The sequence below is a fragment of the Bufo gargarizans genome, chromosome 5, assembly GCF_014858855.1.
Source record: "Bufo gargarizans isolate SCDJY-AF-19 chromosome 5, ASM1485885v1, whole genome shotgun sequence".
Taxonomy (NCBI): Eukaryota; Metazoa; Chordata; class Amphibia; order Anura; family Bufonidae; genus Bufo; species Bufo gargarizans.
The window spans coordinates 23,869,183-23,889,346 of NC_058084.1; the positions used below are offsets into that span (position 1 = coordinate 23,869,183).

The 20,164-nt window shown below is 44.6% G+C and overlaps 1 protein-coding gene across 3 annotated transcripts in view; it reads left to right on the forward strand.

Moving 5' to 3' along the window:
- LOC122939424 (cytochrome P450 2C29-like) overlaps window positions 1-20,164 on the forward strand; it is a 298,684-nt gene that overhangs the window by 165,121 nt on the left and 113,399 nt on the right. For all 3 annotated transcript variants that reach the window (XM_044295488.1, XM_044295489.1, XM_044295490.1), the window contains 2 exons: window positions 3,780-3,920; window positions 6,145-6,305. In XM_044295488.1, the coding sequence (XP_044151423.1) occupies window positions 3,780-3,920; window positions 6,145-6,305 (302 nt within the window). The remainder of the gene's footprint in view (window positions 1-3,779; window positions 3,921-6,144; window positions 6,306-20,164) is intronic.

The following is a 20,164-nucleotide window of genomic DNA, read 5'->3' on the forward strand; positions in this document are numbered from 1 at the left end:
TCACATAAAGGCTACGAGCTAAAATCTGGGTACGTGCAAGCCAACAACCTATCCATAAGACAGGTATAGACAGTATTTCTTACAATGTCAACCTTGTACTCTATGCGACATTCAAGACCAGCTCTCTATCCACACAGACTTGAAAGCCAGTGAGCCTCAAAGTTGTTTGACTTTTGTTGGAAGGCTTGGGGGACCTGTGCGCCTAGATCATTATCATTAGGGTGACAATAAATGGTAATTTCTATGGGGGATGCCAGCTAACTCTTCTCTCACTACTTAAGAGGGCTGCATAACATTTTTAAGTTTTCTAATTGTCCTAACATTTCTATTCAATAACCTTTCTATACTGTTTTGTCATGTAAACTCATTTACATAAACATGGCCATATGAGAAATACATGCAAATTAGCATCATCTGACTTGTTTTTCAGCTGAAACACTATTTGCATATATTTCCCATATGCCCATGTTTATGCAAATAAGTTTACATGACAAAACAATATAGAAAGGTTATTGACTATAAATGTGGACCAGAGTCCACAAAAAATCTACTACTAAACGAGATAGACGAGACGGCAACTCATAATGAGGTGGTTATTATGGGGGACTTCAACTACCCAGATATAGACTGGGAAACTGAAATTTGTATATCTCATAAAGAAAATTGGTTTTTAGCAATAACCAAAGACAATTACTTTTCCCAACTGGTTAAGGATCCGACTAGAGGGACGGCCATACTGGACTTAGTATTAACCAATAGACCTGACAGAACAACAGATGTGCAGGTTGGGGGACACATGGGAAATAGTGACCATAAAGTAATAACCTTCCAGTTATCATTCAAAAGATGTTTTCTTTAGGGAGAAACAAAAATACCAAACTTAAAAAAAATTTTTTTTTGCCAACTTAGAGAGGTCATAGGCCTAACTTACTCAGACAAAGTCCTCAAAAATTAAAATACAGCCACAAAATGGGATATTTTGAAAGCATCCTAAAATCTAATTGTGAGAGGTACATACCTTATGGGAATAAAATGTAAAGGAACAAGAAAAAAACAAAGAAGATAAATAAAACTGTAAAGAAAGCAATAAATGACAAAAAGAAAGCATTTAAATCACAAAAACAGGAGGATAGCGAGGAAGCACTGAAAAACTAAAAAAAAAATTGAATATGTAAAAGACAATAAAAGCAGCCAAACTAGAGACCAAGAGATTAATTGCCAAAGAGAACAAAACTAACCTTAAAATGTTTTTCAGCTATATAAATGGTAAAAAGTATAAATCTGAAGGTGTCGGCCCTCTACAGAGTAATGAGGGAGGAGTTTCAGAAAGCGATGAGGAGAAAGCAAAGCTATTAAATATTTAATTTAAATCAAATTAACTGTCAGATGATTTTCAGAATGTAAAAGTTAATTCCCCAATAAAAGTGCCAGTTCTGACCCAGGAAGAAGTACAACTGCTTCTTAAAAAGATTAAAATAGACAAATCGCCAGGACCAGATGGCATACACCCCTGTATCCTAAGAGAATTAAGTAATGTCATAGCCAGACCCTTATTTCAGGTATTTAAGGACTCTATACTAACAGGGAATGTTCCACGGGATTGGCGCATTGCAAATGTAGTGCCAATATTCAAAAAGGGTCCAAAAACAGAGCCCGGAAACTATAGGCCGGTAAGTGTAACATCTGTCGTGGGTAAACTGTTTGCAAGTTTTCTAAGAGATGCTATCTTGGAGTACCTCAATGAAAATAAGGAAATAACGCCATATCAGCATGGCTTCATGAGGGATCGGTCAAGTCAAACTAATTTAATCAGTTTCTATGAGGAGGTAAGTTCTAGACTTGACAGCGGTCGAATCAATGGATGTCGTGTATCTGGACTTCTCCAAAGCATTTGACACTGTACCACATAAAAGGTTATTATATAAAATGAGAATGCTTGTATTGGGAGAAAACATCTGTATGTGGGTAAGTAACTGGCTGAGGGATAGAAAACAGAGGGTGGGTATTAATGGTACACACTCAGATTGGGTCACTGTCACTAGTGGAGTACCTCAGGGGTCAGTATTGGTCCCTAATATCTTTAATATATTTATTAATGATCTTGTAGAAGGCTTGCATAGTAAAATATCAATTGTTGCAGATGACACTAAACTGTGTAAAGTAATTTACACTGATGAGGACAGTATACTGTATATATACTACAGAGGACAGTATACTGTATATATACTACAGAGGACAGTATACTGTGTATATATACTACAGAGGACAGTATACTGCTACAATAGGTAGATTGGAGGCTTGGGCAGAGAAGTGGCAGATGAGGTTTAACACTAACAAATGTAAGGTTATGCACATGGGAAGGAATAATGCAAGTCACCCGTACATACTAAATGGTAAAACACTGGGTAAGACTAACATGGAAAATAACCTAGGAATTTTAGTGAACAGCAAACTAAGCTGTAGAAACCAGTGTCAGGCAGCTGCTGCCAAGGCCAATAAGGTAATGGGTTGCAACAAAAGGGGCATAGATGCCCATGAAGAGAACATAGTCCTGCCACTTTACAAATCACTAGTCAGACCACACATGGAGGACTGTGTACAGTTCTGGGCCCCTGTAAACAAAGCAGACATAGCAGAGCTGGAGAGGGTAAAGAGGAGGGCAACTAAAGTAATAACTGGAATGGGGCAACTACAGTACCCTGAAAGATTATCAGCATTAGGGTTATTCCCTTTAGAAAAAAGACGACTAAGGGGAGATCAAATTGCTATGGTAAATACTGTATATCAGGGGTCAATACAGAGATATCTCCCATCATCTATTTATCCCCGGGACTGTGACTGTGATGAGGGGACATCCTCTGCGTCTGGAGGAAAGAAGGTTTGTACACAAACATAGAAGAGGATTCTTTACGGTAAGAGCAGTGAGACTATGGAACTCTCTGCCTGAGGAGGTGGTGATGGTGAGTACAATAAAGGAGTTCAGGAGGGGCCTGGATGTATTTCTGGAGTGTAATAATATTACAGGCTATAGCTACTAGAGAGGGGTCGCTGATCCAGGGAGTTATTCTGATTGCCTGATTGGAGTCGGGAAATAATTTTTTCCACTTAAGTGGGAAAAATTGGCTTGTACCTCACAGTTTGTTGTTTTTTTGCCTTCCTCTAGATCAACTTGCAGGATGACAGGCCGAACTGGATGGACAAATGTCTTTTTTTGGCCTTATGCACTATGTAATTAGAAAACTGAAAATTTTTATGCAGCCCTCCTAAGCAGTGAGTGAAGAGTTAGCTGGCATCCAAAAAAAATTAAATAAAAATAAAGTAATATAGCATCTATAAAAATAAATTATTAATGATAGGTAAGAAAATGCTTATAATAAAAAGTTTATTAAAGATAGGTAACATAATAACTATAAAAAAATGTATGGAGGATAGATAGCATAACAAGGATAAAGAGAAGCTATATCAATCTAGAATATTTGTGATTTCAAAGATATAGCACTATATTCTAGATCTTTGCGAATTTTTGAAGTGCCGATATTCATAATAAAAATTTGTGATTAGAATATTCACGCTCAACACTAATGGACGGGCCTAAAAACTTAAACCACATAAAAAGTAGGGAAATGTAAAATATAATGTGAGAGAAACACTATTCACCATCGAGCATCTCCAGAAATGTAGTAAAATATCGTCTACTCAAGTGGCCATGACATTGTTGTGCTGATCTTTTGGAATAATAGTATTTAGCAATTAATATCTTCATGATCTTCTCTCCTCAGATATTAATGGAGCACGATGGCGCTCACTCCGGCGTTTCACCTTGGCAACTCTTAAGAAATTTGGGATGGGTAATAAAGCCTTGAAGATAAGATTACTGTCAGAGTCCAAGTGTCTAATCCAGGCTATGTCAGAGACAGAAGGTGAGTGTCTGTTCTTCTGTCTGACCTTTCTTGGTGATGACTGTTATGTCTCATGGTTTAACACCCTGTATTGTATCCTTGCTGTCTCCCTGTAGCCTTGCTCTGATGCAATAAGCCTTCTCTTCTTCATGTCCCTGGTATGCATTTTGATGTATGATGTTGTACTGTTTGCAACTCCTCTTGTATCCTGGCTGGCAACAAATATACATCATCCTTAGAGAAATCCAGAAATTCATATCAGGTTTCATTTGATCACAATAGTATTGAAAGGAACAAATAGATAACGGTCCAGAAATTATCCTTTTTTGTTGTCAGATCGCTGCCAGTGTTTGAGCAGCCATGGAGAAATTACAAGAAACTATGGTTAAATGGATTAAATAAGTGGCACAAAAATTATCTTTTAATGAGAAGCAACAAGTCTGGAGTTATGTTAAAGAAAATATACACCTACTACCTGGAAATGAAAAAAGAACACCTTGAAAACTTAAAGGGGTTCTGCAGTTTTTTTTAAACTGATGATCTATCCTCTGGCTAGATCATCAGCATCTAATCAGCGGAGGTCCGACACCTGGGAGCCCTGCCGATCAGCTGTTTGAGAAGGCAGCGGCGAGGGCAGTAGTGCTGCGGCCTTCTCGCTATTTACCGCAGGCCCAGTGACGTCACGACTAGTATCAATGGCCTGGGCAGGGCTAAGCTCCATTCAAGTGAACAGAGCTTAGCCCTGCCCAGGATATTGATACTAGTCTTGACGTCACTGGGCCTGCGGTAAACAGCGAGAAGGCCTTGGCGCTACTGCCAGCGCCGCTGCCTTCTCAAACAGCTGATCGGTAGGGGTCCCAGGTGTAAGACCTTCGCTGATCAGATGCTGATGATCTATCCAGAAAATAGATCATCAGTTTAAAAAAACTGATTATGCTAAGATTGTCAAAGTATAAACTGCTGTTGTTGCTTGGTTACTAATCAAGCCCCCTTTATTTTGGGTTCATCAGCAGAGTATATGTGGAGGTCACTTTGATACTGGGGGGCATCTCTCCTTAACACTCTTGTTGTAATGGTCTTACAGATGCTGGATATAATCCTGTGCTATGTCATTCCACGCTCTTTCAACCTGGACCCATAGTTCAGCCAAGGTGGTTGACAGATGGTGTGCATGGAAGACTCGTAATCCCATCTAGCCCCAGACAATCTTGATGGGGAGTGATCTGGTGATTGAGCTGAGAGGGGGAGCTGCTGGATACACTGAAGAACAAATTTTGCTGCATGGGTATTGTGTGGACCAAAAAAGACATCCAAAAGACAGGTAAATGTACCCTCCACGAACACCTGACTTCAACTGGTATGATAGATAATGGCGCCCCATATCATGAGACCTGGTGTTGAGCCTACACTTCTCTGCATAGTGCATGATGGCAGTAAGTGCTCTGCAGCCCTTTTGAGAACTCTGATGTAGCCATCATTAGTACCAAGGAAGAACCTGTTTTCATCACTTGGACACTATTGTTTTGCTGTTGATGGCCACATCAGAGTTTGCAGAAAGGCTGTAGAGCACCTGCTCCCATCATGCATAGGGTGGAAACAGACAAGATCAACACCAGGTGTCATAGTGTGTAACGCCATTAGCTACCATGGCTTTTACTGCATAGTGTTCGTGGAGGAAACATTCACCAGCCTCCAGTATGTTGTGGAATCAGTCCTGTTGCCTTTTTTAACTCAGTTACAGTAGGTGAAGTTGTGTTCCATTTAGCTACACAACATGCTCTTCAAGGTGTCCAGCAGCAACCCTGGCCGGCTTGATCGCTATGTTTCTCACTTATTGAGAGTCTTTGGGACTGAATAGGGTGAAGAATCTACCATGCACAGCAGACAGCAGCCACCTTGGCTGATACCATCCAGCCACAAGCTTATAGGATGGGGACATGAAGACCACTGAAGGGAGCAAGGAAGACAGACCAGAGTGGCAGGCACAGCAGGCTGGGGATGAGAGAAAAGAACTCCACAAAACTGGACAACCCCTATAAACATTTTTCCAATAGTCAGGGTGCACCCACTTATATAATGCTTCGCCTTGCAGACTATATACGGCACATCTTGTTGGGTATTTTCCCTATGCCTGATTCACTTACACACTCATAATAAAAATGTATGAGCTGCAGCAAAGACTAATGGTGACTCAATGACTAGAGGTTATGACATTATGACATTTTCTTTTTCTTGTGTTCTGCAGGAAAACCCTTCAACCCAAGAAAATTCATGGCCTGTGCTTTGGGAAACATCATGAGTTCTGTGCTATTTGGGGAGCATTTTGATTACAAGGATGAGAAGCTGCAGGAACTTCTTGCGTATACAGCCACATTTATCACAGCAATCAAATCTCCACTAAGCACGGTTGTCTATCATTATGTTATGCAACTTTTGTGGTCATTTCCACCAGATTATCAGTATACAGTACTATACAAAAGTTTTAGGCAAAAAACGAAGCAAAGTTAGAATGCTCTAAAAAATAATGCATTATCAATTAAATTTATTTTTATCAATTAAGAAAATGCAAAGTGAATGAAAAGAACTGAAATCTAAATCAAACCAATATTTGGTGATCCCCATTTGCCTTCAAAACAGCATTTATTCTAGGTACACTTGTACACAGTTTTTGAAGGAACTTGGAAGACAAATTGTTCCAAACATCTCGGAGAACTAAGCACAGTTCTTCTGCAGATGTAGACTTGCCCAAATCCTTCTCTCTCTTTATGAAAAAGCATTGATTGAACAGTTCGAGGTTACAATCAAAAATGTAATAAAAACAAACAGACCACGCTTCTGTACACCAATACGAATCTCCTCGTCGCTCACAACGGGCTATTTTTCTCTGGACATTGAAAACAACATCCAGCTCCCTAGCAAAGTGTCTCTCCTCTTCCAGACACTCCTATAGGGATCAAGGATTCGCCAGAATAGTGAAGTATTGTCAGACTCCGTGCAAATAGAAAGGTTTAGTCTGCTTACAAAAGCATTCTTGTTAAAAGCAGATCAAGCATAAAACCGCATGCACATCCACGCATGTCAAACTAATTTTATCAGTTTCTATGAGGAGGTAAGTTATAGACTTATAGACAGCGGCGAATCAATGGATGCCGTGTATCTGGACTTGTCCAAAGCATTTGACTCTGTACCACATGAAAGGTTAGTATATAAAATGAGAATGCTCGGACTGGGAGAAAACGTCTGTAAGTGGGTAAGTAACTGGCTGAGGGATAGAAAACAGAGGGTGGTTATTAACGGTACACACTCAGATTGGGTCACTGTCACTAGAGATGGGCAAATTGAATCCAACAAAGTGGAATTCGATCCGAAATTCAGGATAAATTTGATTCACCTAGAAGCCGAATTTCCTCGTGCTTCATGTCAGCAAATCGATTTAACCTGAAATAGTACAAAAAAATGGTCGATCAGGTGAGACAATCAGAGCCTCCCTGATGTACTGCTCAATAATTACAGAGGAGAAAACTAACAGGGGCAGTAGACTGAGTAAAATAACAATTTATTGATATACAGGAGATAAAAAATGACCCCTACTGACATACAACTAGTAAGACGTGCCCTCTCAAAAATGGGAGGGACAGCACAGTGACAATACAAACACGATACAAAAAATTCTGCTGGGTGACTGGACAAGTGATGCATAGGGATACGGCAGGTGCGGCGGAGTGGAAGTATGGTTAATATACTACCCAATAGCCCTAATGCCTCCCTACTTGTCCTATTATACCCTAGATTGTATATCCAAAGGACGGGGTCCAAAAATACCCCGCAAGGGGTGGCCCAGACAGGAACACTGATCCTGGCAAGGAAGCCCTAGTAAGGCCCTAGCCGATGTAGTGTGGCCCAGGAAACAGGTTTTCCCTCTTTGCAGCAGAATACTGATAGTTTGGAGAAATACACAATAATAAAATATAGAGACACTCCCCCACAGAAACCCACAGGGAAAAATATGTGGGGAAATACTCAAGTGTCCCGACGCGTTTTATTCAATGAAGCCCCAGGATTCTTCAGGGGACACGGGGCTGCACGGTGGTTGACCCTGACGACTAAATAGTCCAGTGAGCAGGGTATGGCCTATATCTCTTTTCTGGAGTCAGTGTGTGACTAGACCTACAAAGACGATTGAATACATGTATGTTAAATGGCTATCACATAGTCAAAAGACATAAGTCTCCCCATCATTAACCCATTATAGGGCCATGGGGAGGTTTCACTCACTCAGTGGTGGCTGCGGTCAGGAAGCGGCTGTTGGCCCATATGTTCTTGTCCAGACCCGTAGCCAAAAAACCCGACATACCCCAATAAAGTCAAATCACAAAAAAATGGTCGATCAGGTGAGACAATCAGAGCCTCCCTGATGTACTGCTCAATAATTACAGAGGAGAAAACTAACAGGGTCAGTAGACTGAGTAAAATAACAATTGCAGAAGGGTTGGGCCCCTTTACATCCTTAAAAAATAGAAGTGTGAAAATGCCACCGATAGGGGAAGTGTCCTGTGTTGATATATTTCTACAGCATACCATCTCAGAATTAGCAAGCATACACCCAGTTCCACCCAGGTTTAATTGTAGCAAGGAGGAAAGGACGGCCATTAAGAATCTCGAAGAGGACAAAAATGTTATAATTAAACCGTCGGACAAAGGGGGCAACATAGTCCTGATGGAGACGTCAGCCTATCGAGAAATGTGCCTCTCTATCCTGTCAGATAAAACAGGGTATGAGATATTACCAAACAACCCTATGAATAGACTACAAGGAAGTTTGAGAAATATCCTAGTAAGAGCAAAAAATGCCCAACTAATTAGCGATGATGAGTTTGATTTTCCTATACCCACCACACCCGATAACGGCTACCTTCTATTGTTTACCGAAGGTCCACAAAGAGACCACACCGATCAAGGGACGGCCAATTGTGTCGGGTGTTGGAAGCCTATCTCAGAACTGTGGCATTTATGTCGACAGTGTGTTACGTCCGTTCGTCACGGCCCTGCCCTCATATGTAAGGGACACAGGTGATTTACTGGGTAAACTGGAGGACATCTGCATTGAACCGCACTGGTTTTTAGCTTCCATCGACGTGGAGGCCCTCTACTCCTCCATACCCCATGAACGAGGGTTAGAGGCCACCAGTCACTTTTTGAGCACTAGGGGGCAACAATTCTCCCTACATAACAATTTTACCCTGGAACTCCTTGACTTTGTGCTATCGAGCAACTTTTTTATGTTTGATGGTCACATATACCACCAGCTCAGGGGCACGGCCATGGGCAGCTCATGTGCCCCATCCTACGCCAACTTGCTCCTGGGCTGGTGGGAGGAGTCCGTGGTGTTCGGTGATCCATCACATTGGTTCACCGATCATATCGCTCTCTGGTCACGCTATATCAACGACATTCTTTTGTTGTGGAGCGGACCAGAGAGCGATTTTGATAGACTCATTGCGGAACTTAATGTTAACAACTTTAACTTGAAGTTCACGTCAGTTATTGTCAGGGATCGTCTCCCGTTCCTGGATGTAGTCATCCTGAGAGATGATAGAGGTGGTCTTAATACGTCCATTTATCGCAAACCGACCTCCACGAATTCCACGAAGGTTGCCACCCTGTTCCACTTAAGAAAGGGATCCCTACCGGACAGTACCTGAGACTCAAACGGAACTGCTCAGGGGAAACAGACTTTAAACATCAAGCACGTGACCTTAGGTCTCAATTCCAGGAGAGGGGTTATCCAGACAGAACCCTCAGACTGGCTTATGGAAGAACGAAGGAACGCACACGCACGGAACTCCTTCATCCCATAAATAACAGGGCACGTGGGTCTCAGAGTACTGTCCGGGTGGTGGGTACTTTCGATGCGGCTGCATCTCAAGTGAGGAGGATCCTAGCACATCATTGGGATACTCTGCTGATAGATCCAGACCTGGCCGAGGTCTTGGATCCCTCAGTTTCCCTCACATTCAGAAGGGGTAGTAATCTGCGGGATAGATTGGTACATAGCCATTTTGTCCCTGCAACTAAACCCCGGACGTGGCTGGAAAGACCGGTGACAGGCTGCCACCGATGCGGACGGTGTAGCTTCTGTGGCTGCCTGTCACAGGGGAGGACTTTTGCTGGAGGGCCCAATAACACCATTTTTCATATAAAGGGCTTTCTGAACTGCCGTACCACAGGCGTCATTTACCTGATAATGTGTGTATGCGGGTTGCGCTACGTGGGCAAGACCTTTAGGGAGTTACGAAAACGCATGGGCGAGCATTATGGGGACATCCGTAACAACAGGGATACTCCCGTCGCACGCCATGTTCAGACGGCCCATGAGGGACGCCCGGCATCCATCAGTTTTATTGCGATTGAACATGTGCCTAAACCAGTACGTGGGGGGGATTGGAACAGATCCATCCTACAAAGGGAATGCTGGTGGACATTTACACTCAACACGGTGGCCCCTAATGGACTTAACGAACAGCTGAATTTCAGCTGTTTCCTTTGAACATCAAGCTTCTGATTCAGGCCTTGTGGCCAATTTTCCCACAAAATATCCCTTTTATTTTGGTCTATAACGTGGGATACTGGGCATATATTGTCATGTCCTCGTGATAAAGAAAGGAAAGGGGGGGGGGGGTGAGGGGACACAGAGGGAACAGTGATCCCAACGGACCTGTGACGAGTGTTTTTCCTCTGTGTATCCCCTCCCTCTACCCCTATGTTAGAATGAATTTGAGTCTTTTATTGTTTATTACAATAATGAGCATTTCACCTTCTTACAATGTGCAATATCCGGTAGGCCATAGGAGAGGCCGATACAGGATGTTATGGGAGTCCCAGAACGGGAGGGTCTATTAACAGATGTATACTAGACGGGACCTCCGTTACCTGGGACGACCCTGCACTATACGGCTGGGGCCGGGCCTCGATCTTAGAGCCGCGGCCATGACGCATGCTCATCTCACGTGGTGCGGCTAAGTGACGTCGGGGCCCTGCGCCGGTGTGCGTTCCACCCCGAGCCTCTTGGAACGCATGAGGCAGCGGCGGAATGCGCAGGTGCGGTCACGTGACTTCCGGAGTTCCGGATCACATGACCACTGTACCAGACGCCTGTGGACTATGTCACCGGTAGGCGCCTGACCGGAAACAAACGACCCTGGGAGGATGCGTTCCACCAGGTACTAGAGCCTTTATAAAGCGGCTTTCTGGCCCCAATGGCTGCCAGTCATCTTTACTATAGACACCACCACCATGGGTCTCATGTCACAGTGTGCCAACAGCCGCTTCCTGACCGCAGCCACCACTGAGTGAGTAAAACCTCCCCATGGCCCTATAATGGGTTAATGATGGGGAGACTTATGTCTTTTGACATATGTGATAGCCATTTAACATACATGTATTCAATCGTCTTTGTAGGTCTAGTCACACACTGACTCCAGAAAAGAGATATAGGCCATACCCTGCTCACTGGACTATTTAGTCGTCAGGGTCAACCACCGTGCAGCCCTGTGTCCCCTGAAGAATCCTGGGGCTTCATTGGATGAAACGCGTCGGGACACTTGAGTATTTCCCCACATATCTTTCCCTGTGGGTTTCTGTGGGGGAGTGTCTCTATATTTTATTATTGTGTATTTCTCCAAACTATCAGTATTCTGCTCCAAAGAGGGAAAACCTGTTTCCTGGGCCACACTACATCGGCTAGGGCCTTACTAGGGCTTCCTTGCCAGGATCAGTGTTCCTGTCTGGGCCACCCCTTGCGGAGTATTTTTGGACCCCGTCCTTTGGATATACAATCTAGGGTATAATAGGACAAGTAGGGAGGCATTAGGGCTATTGGGTAGTATATTAACCATACTTCCACTCCGCCGCACCTGCCGTATCCCTGTGCATCACTTGTCCAGTCACCCAGCAGAATTTTTTGTATCGTGTTTGTATTGTCACTGTGCTGTCCCTCCCATTTTTGAGAGGGCACGTCTTACTAGTTGTATGTCAGTAGGGGTCATTTTTTATCTCCTGTATATCAATAAATTGTTTTTTTACTCAGTCTACTGCCCCTGTTAGTTCTAACCTGAAATAGTATAAAACAAAAAAAATTGGGCCAAAATCCCGTGCGGCGCGAGATTTCATCACCACGCAGGCCGGCGTGATGATGTGATAGGTCACCACGCCAGCTGGCGTGCTGATGTAATCTCGTGCAGCACAGGATTGCGGCCAAGATCTATAAGCAAGATGGCGGTGACCGACCTGTCGCGAGCAAATGGAGGCGGTTAAGTTTGAATTGTTGTTCATTTTAGACTCAGATGCCGCGATCATGTATGAACACTGCATCTGAGGGGTGCAAAGACAGGGGCAGCGCTATTGCAGCAAATTGTTTTGTAAAATTCGGCGAAGCACCGTTACTAGTGGGCTACCTCAGGGGTCAGTATTGGGCCCTATTCTCTTCAATATATTTATTAATGATCTTGTAGAAGGCTTGCATATTAAAGTATCAATTTTGCAGATGACACTAAACTGTGTAAAGTAAGTAACACAAGAGGACAGTATACTGTATATATATATATATTATAGAGGACAGTATACTTTATATATAATACAGAGTACAGTATACTGTATATATACTAGTGAGGATAGTATACTGTGTATATACAGGTATATACACTCACCTAAAGAGTTATTAGGAACACCTGTTCTATTTCTCATTAATGCGATTATCTAGTCAACCAATCACATGGCAGTTGCTTCGATGCCTGTAGGGTTGTGGTCCTGGTCAAGACAATCTCCTGAACTCCACACTGAATGTCAGAATGGGAAAGAAAGGTGATTTAAGCAATTTTGAGCGTGGCATGGTTGTTGGTGCCATACGGGCCGGTCTGAGTATTTCACAATCTGCTCAGTTACTGGGATTTTCACGCACAACCATTTCTAGGGTTTACAAAGAATGGTGTGAAAAGGGAAAAACCTCCAGTATGCGGCAGTCCTGTGGGCGAAAATGCCTTGTTGATGCTAGAGGTCAGAGGAGAATGGGCCGACTGATTCAAGCTGATAGAAGAGCAACGTTGACTGAAATAACCACTCGTTACAACCGAGGTATGCAGCAAAGCATTTGTGAAACCACAACACGCACAACCTTGAGGCGAATGGGCTACAACAGCAGAAGACCCCACCGGGTACCACTCATCTCCACTACAAATAGGAAAAAGAGGCTACAATTTGCACGAGCTCACCAAAATTGGACTGTTGAAGACTGGAAAAATGTTGCCTGGTCTGATGAGTCTCGATTTCTGTTGAGACATTCAAATGGTAAAGTCCAAATTTGGCGTAAACAGAATGAGAATATGTATCCATCATGCCTTGTTACCACTGTGCAGGCTGGTGGTGGTGGTGTAATGGTGTGGGGGATGTTTTCTGGGCACACTTTAGGCCCCTTAGTGCCAATTGACCATGGTTTAAATGCCACGGGCTACCTGAGCATTGTTTCTGACCATGTCCATCCCTTCATGACCACCATGTACCCATCCTCTGATGGCTACTTCCAGCAGGATAATGCACCATGTCACAAAGCTCTAATCATTTCAAATTGGTTTCTTGAACATGACAATGAGTTCACTGTACTAAAATGGCCCCCATAGTCACCAGATCTCAACCCAATAGAGCATCTTTGGGATGTGGTGGAACGGGAGCTTCGTGCCCTGGATGTGCATCCCTCAAATCTCCATCAACTGCAAGATGCTATCAATATGGGCCAACATTTCTAAAGAATGCTATCAGCACCTTGTTGAATCAATGCCACGTAGAATTAAGGCAGTTCTGAAGGCAAAAGGGGGTCCCATTGGTCACTAGGACTGTTGTGACAGTCACGGAGGGGCATGTGTCAATGTACACGATCATGAAGTTACCTTCCATGCTGGAGAGAAAGTGGCTGAGTTGTATGTGCTGCAAGGAGAACCACTCACAGGTAGCCAGTTTGTCCTACGGGCTGTTGAAAATGATTATGGACTCATCCGCTGATCAGATGGAGAAGATTGAAGCAGTGCTATGGGAGTTGCAATCCGCCTTTTCCCGATGTGAGGAGGACTTCGGGTGCACAACGACTATCGAACATGAAATACTGACTGGGTATACTCCCCTGATTTGAGAAAGGTACCGGCAGATTACACCCACTCTCTACCAAGTAGTGAAATTGATGCCGTCATATATGTTAGATAGCAAAGTGGTAAAAGAGAGCCAAAGCCCGTGGGACACACCAGTGGTCTTGGTGCGGAAGAAGGATGGGTCCTTGAGATTCTGTGTGGACTACCGGAAGTTAAACGCTGCCACAGTAAAGGACGCTTTTCCCCTGCCCAGGATTGAAGAGTCATTGACGGCACTACAGCGTGCCAAGTATTTCTCAACTCTGGACTTGGTGAGCGGCTACTGGCAAGTACCTGTGGCAGAGAAGGATAGACAGAAGACAGCCTTTATCCTACCCATGGGTCTGCATGAGTACAACAGAATGCCCTTCAGACTGACGAATGCTCCAGGTACATTCCAACGGCTAATGGAACACTGCCTGGGTGAACTGATCTTTGAGTCGATTCTGATCTACCTAGATGATGTTATAGTCCATGCACCTATGTTTGAAGAAGATTTGAGGAGACTGAAGCAAGTGTTAGGTAAGCTCCGAGCTCATGGCCTTAAGATCAAACCAAGGAAGTATCATCTCTTCCAAACAAGCCTCAAGTATTTGGGACACATCGCATCAGCTGAGAGAGTTTCTCCCTGTGGAAAGTAAGGTAGAGGCAGTGAGTAAGTGGCCGCAAGCTAAGACACTTCGAGAAGTGAAAGCATTCCTATGATTGGCTGGTTACTATAGAAGATTTATATAGAGCTTTGTGAAGATCGCCAGTTCGCTACACGAACTCTTGAGAGGGTCTGCTCAGGGTCCGAAGACACAGCCCATATCATGGTGGCTGCCACAGCAGCGAGCATTTGAAGAATTGAAGAAAGCCCTCCCATCCTGGCATATGCTCAGTATGACAGACCATTCACACTCTACACTGATGGAAGTTTGCATGGACTGGGAGCAGTACTAGCCCAAAAACAAGACGGGCAGGAACGAGTCATTGCTTATGCTAGTCGGTCTCTACGGGACTCTGAGCGCAATCCGGAAAATTATACCTCCTTCAAACTCAAGTTGTTGGCGTTAGTCTGGGAAATGACTGAAAAATTCTCAGGGCATCTCACCAGGGCACAGATCCTAGTAAGAACAGACAATAACCCATTGGCCCACCTACAGAATGCAAAACTGGATGCCTTGGAGCAGAGATGGAGGCTAGACAGGCGAAGTTTGACTATACCATCAAATACCATTTCGGTAAAGACAGCGCAAATGTGGATGCACTGACTAGAGACACCAGGGATGTCCCAGTAGGTGAGGTTGACAAAGAGGATGAAGGGACTGATATACCCGATCTTGGTCTAGTGCCTTGACAGTCACCCATGGCCAGTTCAAGTGGGGTGGCTACCGACAGCACTGTGTTGCTGGGGAAAACTGAAGAATAATGGGCTCAAGTGCAAGATGATGATCCTAACTTAAGGAAGATCAAACACTGGTTGAAGACTGGGATATGGCCCAAGATTGAAGAGCGAAGTCGCTTGTCCACAGACGGATGGAAGCTGTTGCAGCAGTGGGATCGGCTGCGAATCCGAAATGGATTCATGTACCGGAAGGTGCTTCTGCCTACCGATCTTGAAGAAAGGTGGCAAATAGTGATACCTAGTAGCCTGGCCAGAAGAGTGGCACTCGATGGACATGAGAAGGGTGCCCACTTTGGAGCGTAGAAGACATATAAGTGGGTACAGAGATTTGTATAATGCCCGAAGTTGGAGCAGATTGTCCGTGAAGTGTGCCAGAACTGTCGAGCATGCAAGCTGGTGATGCCTCCTGAGCAGAGCCCCAATTCAAGTTATCCAAATGTCTGTGCCGCTGGAGAGCCTAATGAGTGATTACATCTTGATCAGCCAGTCGGTGAGTGGTCACCAGTAGGGCTGAGCAAACACCTGGAAACTTGGGTTCGCCGGGTTCGGACGAACTTCGCTAAAAGGTACGGACAAGTTCTGTGGGATCCATGCCTGCTTCATTTTAATGAATGTGAGCTTGTCCACATTTGCTGTGGACAGGCAACTGCGTTTGTCTGTGATTAACCCCCCAGCCGTCCTGAACACACGTTCTGACAATACACTGGCCACAGGGCAGGCCAGCACCTCCAAGGCATAAAGGGCAAGCTCAGGCCATGTGCCCAATTTGGAGACCCAGAGGTTGAATGGGGCAGTCCCCATCAGTCACAGTACGTGTGCACACGTACTGTTCTAACATTTTGCTGAAATGCTGCCTTCTGCTAAGACGTTCCGTATCAGCTGGTGGTGCTGGTTGTTGTGGCGTGCTGACAAAGCTTTTCCACATTTGATCCATGCTAATCATCCCTTCTGAGGCGCTAGCGGTGTTCCAGCTGTATTGACGACTTCTTCCTCCTCCTCTGCCTTCGCCTTGTGCTTCCACTGAGCCCCTGGTGTCTAGTGGGAATGCCATCAGCAACATGTCTATCAGCGTGGGCTTGTACTCGCACATCTTCCGATCACGCTCCAGTGACAGAATTAAGGAGGGTACGTGATCCTTGAAGTGGGGATCCAGCAGGGTGGCCGCCCATTAATCATCACTGGTTAGAATGTGGGCAACTTGGTGGTCGTTGCGCAGGCACTGCAGCATGTAGTCGCTCATGTGTGCCAGGCTGCCCAAAGGCAACGGCAAGCTGTCCTCTGTGGGAGGTCTATCGTCTTTGTCCTCTGTATCCCCCCAGCCACACACCAGTAATGCCCATGAGCTGCTTTGGGTGCCACACGGTTCTTCTCATCATCATCCTCCTTCTCCTCATCCTCCAGAACTGTGCTGTGGCTGGACAATTGTGTACCACCAGTCCAGGCTTGATGCTCAGTGGCACCAACTACTCATCGATCTGTTGTTCCATGCACATCCACAGCTCCTGCACTGTGAATTTAAAAACAGCCTGCTGTCGTTTCCTCCTGGCTGTGCTGAATTTGATGGTGAGTGAAGGTGTTACGTTGACCAGATGAGGAGGCAATAGAGGAGGAAGCGGAGTGTGAGGAGGAGGCAAAGAGTAACATCCTCGGTGGTGGAAGGACATGCGCCAAAATGCTATCCGCCTCAGGACCAGCTGCCACTGCATTTATCAAGTGTGCAGTTAGGGAGATATAACGTCCCTGCCCGTGCTTACTGTCCCACGTATTGGTAGTTATGTGGACCTTGCCACAGATGGCGCTGAGCAGTGCACACCTAATTTTGTCCGCCACTAGGTTGTGCTGGGCGGGGATGGCTCACCTTGAAAAGTAGTGGTGACTTGGAACCACGTACTGTGGGACAGCCATCGCCATAAGTTTTTTTAAAGTCTCCATCTCCACTAGACAGAATAAAAACATTTTAAGGGCCAGAAATTTTGAAGTGCTGGCATTCACAACCAGGGATCATGGGTGGTTAGGGGGTACTTCCTCTTTCTCTCCAGTGTTTGGGATATATAAAGCAGAACGCTTTCATGGGACATTGTGGAGATGCTTGGTGACGCTGATGGACGTGGTGGTATTGCTGCCACAACCTCTGTTTGTGGGGTGGCAGGTGCCACTGTCACTCCAGAGGGGGAGGAAGAGGCCAAGACTGCAGGAGAAGAGGGACCAGGAGGAGCCTGGGATCTTTCGTGGTTTTTGAGGTGTTTACTCCACTGCAGTTCGTGCTATGCATTTTGATGCCTGATCATGCAGGTAGTGCTCAGGTTTATAACACTTATGCCTCGCTTCAGGCTCTAATTACACAGCGTGCAAACTACTCGCGTTTTGTCATCAGCACATTGTCTATAGAAATGCCACGCCAGGGAACTCCTTGGAGCTGGCTTTGGTGTGCTCGGTCCCTGTGTGCGGTGGGCAGTAGCAGGTGTACTGGCTGGGGCACGGCCACTCTGCTTTCGCACACTGCTCCCTCTTTTGCTGTGTAGCTGGTGCTGTGTGACCACCACCTCTTTCTCCAAACTGCACATGTCACTCGCATGACCTTGATTCCATGTAAGGTCTAGGACCTCATCATCCTCCACATCATCTTTCACCCACTTTTCACCCCTGCCCTCCTTGCCGATCTGTTCATATACCCCGCATCCCCTGACGAAGCCGCAACAGCGGCGAAACATGTCGGGAGGGGTGTAGAGAATGCGATCCTGTTTTTAGGCAGTTTGTTATTGAATGAGAGGACATTTAGTGTATAGATACCGTGATGTCAGTGAAACATAGCGAGGTCTAGTGAGGCAGTGATACGTGTGATCAGCAACACCTAGTGGCAGACATCCTGCATAGCAGGGAGAGGAACGCCAAGCACTGAATGAGTGCAGGAATACGGCTACATTGACCCTTATGTCATAAATAGGGGCAACATTGTAGCTTATCCGTTCATTTGAAGCATTGTCACCAACTAGTCAAACAGGGGATACACTAGAACATGTTAATTACAGCTCAACAACAATTGTGTCAGGGAGGCCTGGAATAAAGGCTCTCTGTAGGGCACCCTAAATAATAATAAATTAATAAATATTAAAAAATAAAATCAAGCCCACAGGACAAGTGATAAAATATTAAGTGAGAATCCCAAGTGTATCTCAAGACTGTTTGCTGCACACAAACAGCCTCTACGCTATGATTAAATAGACATCATTGTATCTAGCCACATAATACAGACACAGTTACAAAAGGTTGCAAAATGTAGGCAGCCGGGTCTATCCATTTGTACCTCATACCTCTTTACAACTGAGAGTTTTAAAATTTCTTGTTCTTTTTCCAATTTATGTTGTGAGTTTATACCATTAATAATAAAGTTATATTTTAACTGTTAATAGGGATCCCTAAAGGGATTTTTTGGTCTCAGTGACCAAGTTAGTATTTTGAATTTATATCCCGAGGATCTCTAAAGGGACTGTGGAGAATCATTCACACTGCAGAAAGCCGCAGCAGTTGGCACGTGTGTTTCATCATCATCAGAGATGTGCTGCGGTGGTCCTCCCATGTCCACATCCTGAAACATAAGTGGTTGGGCATCAGTACATATGCCCATGGGCTGCAGGTGCCAATTCTGCGCTTTCAGCAGGTGATCGGGTGGGAGACAATGTGAAGGAACTGGAGGCACTGTCAGCCACCCAATCTATTACCGCCTCTACTTGTTCTGGCCCCACCATTCGTACACCGGTATTCGGGCCTACAAAATAACACTGAACGTTCTGTCGCCTACGTGCACCTGAGGAAGGGGTTTTATTTGGGCGCGTAGATGGCACAGATCGACCACGTCCTCTCCGTGCAACAGGAGCTCCACCAACCTCAGCAGCACCACGACCAGGGCCGCTTCCCTTATTTGATGCTCTCCTCATTCTTTGAGGTCACCCACTGAACTAACAGATTAACTATATTATTTTCCCTGTCACCGATGCAGTGCAGGTGTACTTCACGCAATAAATGGGTATATGACGTGCACCTAACTAAGGGTACTTTCACACTTGTGGCAGAGGATTCCTTCAGGCAGTTCCATCAAACCTAATGCAAACTGATGGCATTTGTCAGATGGATCAGGATCCTGATCCGTATGACAAATGCATTGGAATGCCGGATCTGTCTCTCTGGTTTAATCTGGAAAAACTGATCCGGTATTTACTTTTTGAGGTCTGAGCATGCGTAGATCGCAATGCCGGATCTGTTTTGCCGGAACACTCGGGGCTGGATCCGGCATTAATGCATTTCTTTTTTTTTTTTATATTAACAATTTTTATTGTTTTTCATAATACACACATATATGTATAATTACGGTTAATTAGATTGTACAGATAGTCATTAGAGACCTACAATACTAGATCAGGTATCTAGACAGCACAATCTCTATAAAAATAGAAACAGAACAACAAAAGACATAGGGAAAACTAAAAATAAACAAAAATTAAGTAGGGGACCAGTTCGGTCTCACAAGGATAGGTAAAACAATACTCAAGATACATCACTATGCATGTGTCGCATTTTTATGCTAAGCGTATCTGTAGGCGTAAACCTCTGCGAGATAGGGTAACGACCCACACTTCATTTTAAACCTGACCACCCTAATTATATATGAGTGTGTAAAATGTTCACTTAATTGGAGTTTATAAAGCGGA